The following is a 9,624-nucleotide window of genomic DNA, read 5'->3' on the forward strand; positions in this document are numbered from 1 at the left end:
GGAGGAGGGGGTGGGAATTTGGGGAACAAGAGACATGAGAAATGGAGACAAGACAGTGCTCTGATCAAGTCTCGTTTTTTTTTTTTTTTTTTTTTTTTTTTTTTTTTTGAGACGGAGTCTCGCTCTGTCGCCCAGGCTGGAGTGCAGTGGCGCGATCTCGGCTCACTGCAAGCTCCGCCTCCCGGGTTCACGCCATTCTCCTGCCTCAGCCTCCCGAGTAGCTGGGACTACAGGCGCCCACAACCGCGCCCGGCTAATTTTTTGTATTTTTAGTAGAGACGGGGTTTCACCGTGGTCTCGATCTCCTGACCTTGTGATCCGCCCGCCTCGGCCTCCCAAAGTGCTGGGATTACAGGCGTGAGCCACCGCGCCCGGCCTCAAGTCTCGTTTAATGGTGGTAATGCAATGCCTTATATACATTTGGAGGGGAAGGGGTTGGGCTAAGGCGGAAATGACCTCATTGCGGAAGGCGTGGCCAGATAGGCTTCGGTTTCTCCGGTCGGACGTCATGTTGCGCCTGCGCTGTCAGGTAGTCTTTTCGCGGGCGCGGGAGAAATGAATGAAGAAGAAGCAGGAAGAGCGCCATCTTTTAATGGCGGTATTAATACAGGGAAGAAGGTAAATCCAGGGAGAAGGTGTGGGGTGGAAATGAATATAGCTCAGGCGTTTAATCTTTAATTATTATTCGCTATGGCCGGGGCGTGCAGCTCCGGACAGGTCCCCCTTTTTGTATTTTTATGACAAGAAAACCCCTCGGGAACTGCGCCTGTCTTAGGTTGGGTCAACTCACCCCCACCTTCTAGGCCCGTCATGGGATAAGGCAGCAGCAAGGGCGGCCCTCCTGTCTTAGGCTCCGATGGAGATAGTGTCCTCTTACCCGTCATTGACTGTCCAGTTCAGCACACAGGGGAGGTGGTCTTATTAAGGTAAATAAGACTCACCATTTTCAGTCATCTCAAGGCGATGATAATGAACCTGTATAGGTTTGGCCTGGAAGGCCTCGATTTGTTGTCTGACAAATGCCATAAGCTTATTAAGGATTATAGGCCTGAGAGTGAGGAAGAGTAGAAGAGTGAGTAAAGGACCAAGAAATAGCAGGAGATAGGGGAGAAGTCCATCGAGTCCAGTCCATAGTGGATTGGCGGCCAGGCCTTTTCTGCGCTTTTCTAGTTCTTCTTGCAAAGTTTTTATCTTATCTCTGACGATTCCGGATTTGTTGGCGTAAAAACAGCACTTTTCCTGTAAAGCCAAACATATCCCTCCCTGTTCTGCCATTAACAAATCTAGACCTCTTCTATTTTGGAGAACTACTTCAGCTAACAAGTCTACTTGGTCTTGTAAATCTTGTATAGTACTGGATAAGGTCCGTACATCTGAGATTAATTGATTGGATAATTTAGTATATTGGGTTAGTGAGACTCCTAGGCCTGTGGCTCCTGTAGTAAAAGCAGTGGTGATTCCTAGTCCAGCCAACAAGGGAATAAATTGTATGGCTCGTTTCGGTCTATAAATAAAATGTTCAATAGCGGAGATGGGGATAGGTTCATCTCCAGGGATGATATCAATGTCGGGGAGAAGAGTGGCCAGAACACAAAGTCCTGTCCAATTTGTAGGTAGATACGTATATGCCATGTTGTTTCCACAAACGGAAACCGAGCCATTTATAGCACACAAAGGGTTGGTGGCATTGATTATGGAAGTACAGTTGCCAAACACAACATAGCCTAAATCAATTTCTTTAGTGTTATTATATGATGGTGAAAAGAGGCAAGAGGAATTAGAAAACGTCATCGGTTGAACTAAGGGGGGGGGGAGTAATAGGACAGGAATTATTTACTAAGGATTCATTTGAGTAATTGACATAGGGCAATGAAAGGTTAGGTATGGCTAGAGGAATAGGGGGGCCCATTTTAAGACAAAGCCAACAATCGTGGGCCAGGCTTGTATTGGACATTTGAAGTAAATTGTAAGTAGCATTGAGGATATCAAAGGTTTGGGCATCGAGCCTAAAATTATCTCTAAGCTCAGGCAGGGCTAAAGGGTGATATTGAAGTTCAGGATATGGAGCTTTATGAATTCCTTCTAATTTTTTCTGGACGGTTTTAATTCTTGCAATATCTAATGGGCCTCCTCCATCAGAAATGTGAATGGGGGCGGTAGTGCTCCAACAAACAGGCTTTCCTTTTTGGCCGTTACAAGGAGATTGTACAAGTTTATTAGTGGATCCTAATACTTGTACGTCATTGATGCCTCCAATTTGTGTTTTTAGTAACGTGGCCGTATAATATGTTCTATTGCCTGATTTGCATTGTTGATAGGAGGTATAACAGGAACTATGTACAGAAGATAGGAAAGAGCTACAAGGGCATTCTAGGAGTGGCCCGCTAGGTGAGGTATCTCTTGGGGTAGACTTACATTTCCATAACTGGTTTGGCATTAGGTAAGCTGTCTTGCCCGTGCAGGTCACCTGGGTGATTCTATCTGACGGAGGTTCAGATATTTGTCCCCCTCTGCAGTCACAAGGCTGGCCGTATTGTTTTCGTAATAATTCTTTTGCCTTACGAGGGTCACCAAAACCTGCATAGACTGTCACTATGTTATATAGAGCGATTATTCTCCAAAGGAATTTCATGTTAGGCTTCATTTTCTGAAAAACAAGAAGGAAAGGACTTCTCAGGAAGATTTATCTTCCCTGGACTGACAATGGTTATGATTTATTTGTCTTACCAATCTTTCAGGCAGCCATCTGGCTGCATCATTTTTTTGTGAGAAGATGCATACTGAGCCTCTTCCCCAAATTAAAACTGGATCGGGGCCATGCCATGAACTATCAAGTGGATCTTTCCATTTTACCATTGCAAACTGTTTTTGAGATTCAGGATGCCAGAAACGGTCGGCAGCCGATTTTCCATGACTGTCCAAATTTAAAAAATTAAGGATAAACAGGGCATGATTGAGTATGTTTCTGGGGGTACCCTTCACGGGGTACCAGCTCCCCCCTTTTAATTTTGTGATAATAGTTTTTAATGACAGATGAGCTCTTTCTACTATACCTTGTCCTTGGGGATTATAGGGAATGCCTGTGGTATGTTTAATTTGTAGGGTATTACAAAATTGTAAGAAGGTTTTGGCTATATAACCGGGGCCATTATCTGTTTTGATTTGTTTGGGTATTCCTAAAATAGAAAAGCAGTGTAATAAATGAGCTATGACATGTTTGGTGGCCTCTCCTGTTTGGAGAGTTGCACTGATGAATCCACTATAGGTGTCTATGCATACATGGATATATTTTAGTTGACCGAATTCTAAGTGGTGAGTAACGTCCATTTGCCAAATTTCGTTGGGGATGAGTCCTCGGGGGTTAACTCCTAGATGGGGAACAGGTAAATATGTTATGCAGTTGGCGCATTGTTTAACTATTTGTCGAGCTTGTTCTCTGGTAAGTTTAAACATAAGTCTTAAGGTTTGGGCGTTTAAATGATGTAAGGCATGTGCTTTTTGCACTTGTTGCAAATTGTCTGTAGTGACTGTGGCTATGGTTTTTGTTGCCGTGTCAGCTGTTGCGTTACCTTGTGTTAGAGGTCCCGGTAATCCTGAATGTGCTCTAATATGCCCAAGAAAAAAGGGAGTAGTCCTTTTTCGGATAAGTTGTTGACATTGTAAAAATAGGTTAGCTGTGTCTGAAATATGTTTAATTTGAGACACAGTCTCTAAGAGGGGTATTGAATGAGCCAGGTAGGCGCTGTCTGTATAAATGTTAAGTGGCTGACAAGGAAAGGCTGATAGTGCTGCAATTATAGCTTGCAATTCGACCAGCTGAGCTGATGTATAAGTGGTCTGGAATTTAACGACTACATTATTGTAAGTGTAAGCGGCAAGTCCTGTGGAAGATCCATCAGTGAAAATTAGTAATGCGTCATTGAGAGGTTCTTTACTGGTAATATGGGGAAATACAAACGCATGAAGTTTACAAAATTGAATAAGTTTGTTAGGTGGGTAATGGTTGTCAATCACGCCAGTATAAGAAGCGCAAGCAATTGGCCAGGCTTCCGTATTTTGTAACAGCCAATGGATGCGTGATTGAGTGTAGGGCTGTATAATGGTAGAGGGTTCTATTCCAAAGTATTTTCTACTGTTTTCTCTTCCCAAGATAATTAGATCAGCTATGGCATCATAATAAGGCAACAAAACCTTTTTAGGGGAGGAGGGCAGGTGTACCCACATAATGGGATTGTTCTGCCAAAATAAGCCAGTAGGGGTTATTGTTGTGTTAAAAATAAGGAATATTAATGGCTGAGAATAATCAATACCGGTAACAAATTGTGTTGCAATGGCATGTTCTACCTGTTGGAGTGTTATTAATGCTTCTTTAGTAATGGACCTGGGGGATTTTGGATTAGAGTCTCCTTTTAATATATCGAAAAGAGGTTTTAACTCTCCTATGGTGAGCTTTAAGTATGGTCGAAGCCAATTTATGTCTCCCAGTAATTTTTGGAAATCATTTAAAGTTTTTAAATGATCACGACGTATAACGGCCTTTTGATTAATGATTTTGGGTCCATTAATCTGGAAACCAAGATAAGTGTATGGATCTTGTAATTGTACCTTTTCTGGGGCTATCTGTAGTCCGGCTGCTGTTAACTCTTGTTTGAGTTGGGCGAAGCACTGTAAGACTTGTTCGCCAATTTCTCCTGCTATTAAAATATCATCCATATAATGTATAATATACATTTGTGCCCATGTTTTTCTGACTGGCTCTATAGCGGCAGCTACATATTTTTGACACAAGGTAGGACTATTGGCCATACCCTGAGGTAAGACTTTCCATTGATAGCGCTTCATTGGTTGTTTAAAATTTGTAGATGGAAGACTAAAGGCAAATCTTTTCTGGTCAGCAGGGTGAAGGGGAATTGTAAAAAAGCAATCTTTAAGGTCAATAATGATTTTAAAATATTTTTGAGGAATCGCAACCGGTGAAGGCAATCCTGGTTGTAAGGCACCCATAAGGATCATAGTGATATTTACTGCTCTTAAATCTTGTAAGAGTCTCCATTTACCAGACAATAACAAAAATAGGTGTATTCCAAGGGGAATTACTTTCCTCAATATGTCCTGCTGCTAGTTGTTCCTGCACTAACTGTTGGGCAGCACTTAGTTTATCATTGAGTAAAGGCCACTGATCAACCCAAACGGGCTCATCTGACTTCCAAGTAATGGGGTCAGCGCACCTTTGGGGGGCAGGTATGTCAGTGGCCTGAGCTAAAAATTTCCAAACCCCTTTTTATCAAGTTGTCCTGAAACCAGTATAGGCTGTGGGATACCGTTCTCTCCTTTTCCAAGACCTTTACCAGGGGTGTATCCTTGAGTTAACATTTGTGCAGTAACTATATCATTTGGACTACACATTATAATTTTCATTTGAGAAAATAGATCTCGCCCCCAAAGGTTAACAGGTAGATAAGGGATGACAAATGGCTTAATGAGGCCTGAATTGTTTTCTTTATCTGTCCATGTTAGGTATTTAGAACTTTGTTTAGGATTACTGCTTTGTCCAATTCCTCTCAAGTGAGTTAAAGTTTCTGTGGTAGACCAATGAGAGGGCCAATCTTCCTGTTTAATGATAGTTACATCAGCCCCTGTGTCTATTAGTCCAGTGAATGCCTTCCCGTCTAACCATAAGGTTAGAGAGGGTTTTTGATTTGTAATTGGTTGCACCCAATATATATCTGATGATCCGAAACCTTTTATATTTCTATTAGAGTATTGGATATTATGATCTGTTTTAACCAAAGGTAGCAGGAGTAACTGAGCTATTCTAACTCCTTGAGGGACAGTAATAATACTATCAATAGCTCTGGCCATAATTTTAATTTCTCCTTCATAATCATTATCGATAACTCCAGGGAGGACTTGTAAGCCTCTCATGGTGACACTACTTCTTCCTAAAAGTAGCCCAAAAGTGTTAGGTGGTAAGGGTCCATATATTCCGGTATATAAGGTTTGCGGTCCCATTTCAGGTGTTAGTATTGTGTGGGAGGTGGAACTGAGGTCCAATCCTGCACTTCCTGGGGTTGCTCTACTAAGCTTTGAAATGGATTGCTGTTGCTGGCTGGAACAAAGATGACTGCCCCATATGCTTGTTTTGGGGCCTGAGGCTGGCCCCTCATCCCGTTTCCCTGCCTGGGGGGTAAAGGATTTCCTTGACTGTCAGTTTTAGATTTACATTCGTTTGCCCAGTGCCTTCCTCTTTTACACCTTGGGCAAAGGCCTGGGATTTTTGCTTCTGGACTCTTATTTTGATTTTCACAGCAATCTTTTGCAAAGTGTCCCCTTTTACCGCATCTAAAACATCCCCCTTTATCTTTACCTTTGTTAATGAGGAAATCTCTTACTGTTTGGCCGCTAAAAGCGGCGGCCATTGCTAGGCCTTGTTGATATGAGGGCCCAATATCTGAACAAAGGCGAATGTATCCTGTTAAATCTGTTTTCTTTCGATAAGGTCTGATTGCCGTTTGGCAGGCGGGGTTAGCATTTTCATAAGCTAACTGTTTAACATAATCTACACCCGTTTCTGCATTTCCAAAGATTCTACCTGCCGTGGTCATAAGTCTATGCACAAAGTCTGAAAATGGCTCATCGGGTCCTTGTTTAACCGCTGTGAGCGAGGCCCCTGGATCTCCTTTAACGGGAAGTTTTCTCCAGGCCTTTGTAGCAGCAGCCTGGATTTGTGAGAACAGTCCAGGGTCATATTGCATTTGGGCCTGAGTGTCTGCATAATTACCTGAACCAGTTAACATATCAAAATCCCAACCGTTTCCTGCCTGTTGATTTCTTTTAGCTGTATCTCTACAATTTTCAAAGAACTCTAACTTCCAAATTAAGTGGTCTCCCCCAGAAAGAACTGCCCTGACTAAGGTATTCCAGTCTGTAGGAGTGAGCCAATTCTCAGCTACAGATTCCACTATAGCAAGAGTATATGGAGCAGTAGCCCCATACTGAGGGGCAGCAGTCTTTAACTCTTTTATAATAATAAAATCAAATCCAGTATGATGCCTCCAAGCCTGTCCCTGTTCATCTATGGTTTCAGTGACTGGAAAAACGTCTTTGGGGGAGGAGTCTTCTCTATGTCGGCTAGCAACTAACCCCCCTCTTGGAACATGTTGTCCAGGCCGCTGAAGTGGGTGCAAGGAACCCTCCATAGCGTCTGAGTTAGGTATTTTTTCATTTCCTGTTTTTAGCTTTTGGAGCCTAATTATCAATGATTGATGTAACTCTTCAAGTTTAATCTGTTCTTCTAGTTGAGCAATTTTTTGCTTTAATTCTTCTTTGGGATCTATTGCTGCCATAACAATGGGCGCAGAAGCCTCATTATGTGTCTTATTATATGGGGGTGGGTATGAAGAACAGGGAGGCAAATCAGGGTTGTGATATTTAGCCGCCTCTTCCTCTAAATCATCCCAATTTATATCCGATTGATTAGGCTTATTAATTTCCTCCTCCTTTTGAAGCATCTGTAAAATTGGGTATTTTTTTGGTTTGTTTTCGTGTGGTATTTCTTTATCTGTTACAGAAGGAGACTTGATTTCCTCATGATCACTTTCGAGGGAAATAAGATCTTCCTCCGTATCTTGCGGAGGCTTTGTAAGGTTAGAGCGGGAGCTAACCTTTAAAATATGCTCTGTCTGAGCGACCGCAGCCATGACTTGCGGATTGGCCTCCTTCTTATCTATTAAATCTCTAATGAGGTTCCAATAAGAGAAGGCAGTTACAGGAATTTTTTCTGGCCCAAAAGTATTATAATAGTCCTGAAAACAATCCCCTACTCTACGCCATCTTTTAATATCAATAGTTCCTTCCTGTGGGAACCAAGGGCAAGTGTCTTTTACAAAATCAAAAAATTTAAACAAATCATTACCTTTAACCTTTACTCCTCGTATCTTTAAAGCCTCTTTTAATTGTCCTACATATATTTGATGTTGGCTTAATTCTTGTCCCATTTCGGACGCGTCACTTACCTTCGATTCTGACGCGGCAGGTTCCCGCGGTGATCGGAAGAGTTTGACTCCTTTTGTCTTCGTTAGCGGTTGACCGTCCTTTGGCGTCCTCTTCCTCACGGAGTCCCTCGTTTCCAGGCCCCACGTTGGGCACCACGTATCCCGGCCTGTGGGATAGTCAGTGTAGGCCCTGGAGGAGGGGGTGGGAATTTGGGGAACAAGAGACACGAGAAATGGAGACAAGACAGTGCTCTGATCAAGTCTCGTTTAATGGTGGTAATGCAATGCCTTATATACATTTGGAGGGGAAGGGGTTGGGCTAAGGTGGAAATGACCTCATTGCAGAAGGCGTGGCCAGATAGGCTTCGGTTTCTCCGGTCGGACGTCATGTTGCGCCTGCGCTGTCAGGTAGTCTTTTCGCGGGCGAGGGAAAAATGAATGAAGAAGAAGCAGGAAGAGCGCCATCTTTTAATGGCGGTATTAATACAGGGAAGAAGGTAAATCCAGGGAGAAGGTGTGGGGTGGAAATGAATATAGCTCAGGCATTTAATCTTTAATTATTATTCGCTATGGCCGGGGCGTGCAGCTCCGGACTCTTCGCAGTGAGTGTTACAGGTCATAAAGGTAGTGCGGACTCAAAGAGTGAGCAGTAGCGAGATTTATTGCGAAGAGCAAAAGAACAACCTTTCCACAGCATGGAAAGGGACCCGAGCAGGTTGCCCCTACTGACTTGGGTGGCCAGCTTTTATTTCCGTATTTGGCCCCGTCCACGTCCTGCTGATTGGTCCATTTTACAGAGCGCTGATTGGTCCATTTTACAGAGTGCTGATTGGTCTGTGTTTGCAGCATGTTGATTGATACGTTTACAAACCTTTAGCTAGACACAGAGCGCTGATTGGTGTATTTTTACAGGGTACTGATTGGTGTGTTTACAATCCTTTAGCTAGACACAGAGCGCTGATTGGTGCGTTTTTACAGAGTGCTGATTGGTGCGTTTACAAACCTTTAGTGCACTTGGTGTGTTTTCTCTGTACTTTAATAGGCTCAGTAAGAAGATGACAGTTATCACATTCTATTGTCATTAGCTGTTGATTTGTCTTCCATATTTGAAGGGAAAGACTGTGTGTTACTTTCAAATCTTGAAACAAACACATTCAATAGAGTTCTGGTGACTAAGGGAGTAAATAAGTAAAGTGAATTTACATTTCCCCTTTACTGTAGAAAAACAGGATGATGTAATTGAACTAAAGACTCTATTGCCATACAAATCCTAATTTCCAATCTAGGCTTCTATAAAATAAAGGTAGGAAAGGAAAACACATAGTACTGAGAAAGACGAATGAAAGATGAGACAATTTAAATGGGGAGGGATGGGCGAAAGTTAATCAACCAATAAAGAGAACAGAAAAGATTGAAAAGAGGAAATGGGATTTATAAGTTGAGATAGAGAAAGAGCTATGAAAGACATTAAAATGTTGGTGGAATCAGCCAGTAAGCATCCAAGATTATAGTCAAGTAGTAGCTTGACCCACGTATATGACAGGATGTTGTAAAGATGTAGTACAGTAAACCACAGAGTTTCTCAGAGGGAAGTTGTTCTGTAGATAAGAAAGCCCCATTATTTTGTATT

The 9,624-nt window shown here is 42.5% G+C and overlaps 1 protein-coding gene across 1 annotated transcript; it reads right to left on the reverse strand.

Annotated features, from left to right (window-relative positions):
* Nucleotides 1-377: 377 nt before the first annotated feature.
* Nucleotides 378-8,131, reverse strand: LOC144339544 (uncharacterized). The gene is made up of 2 exons (XM_077994300.1): nucleotides 8,016-8,131; nucleotides 378-2,647 (listed from the first exon to the last, which is right to left on the reverse strand). The coding sequence occupies exon 2, from the start codon at nucleotides 2,642-2,644 to the stop codon at nucleotides 1,778-1,780; it is 867 nt and encodes a 288-aa protein (XP_077850426.1). The 5' UTR covers nucleotides 2,645-2,647; nucleotides 8,016-8,131; the 3' UTR covers nucleotides 378-1,777.
* Nucleotides 8,132-9,624: the final 1,493 nt, after the last annotated feature.

The sequence above is a fragment of the Macaca mulatta genome, chromosome 2, assembly GCF_049350105.2.
Source record: "Macaca mulatta isolate MMU2019108-1 chromosome 2, T2T-MMU8v2.0, whole genome shotgun sequence".
Taxonomy (NCBI): Eukaryota; Metazoa; Chordata; class Mammalia; order Primates; family Cercopithecidae; genus Macaca; species Macaca mulatta.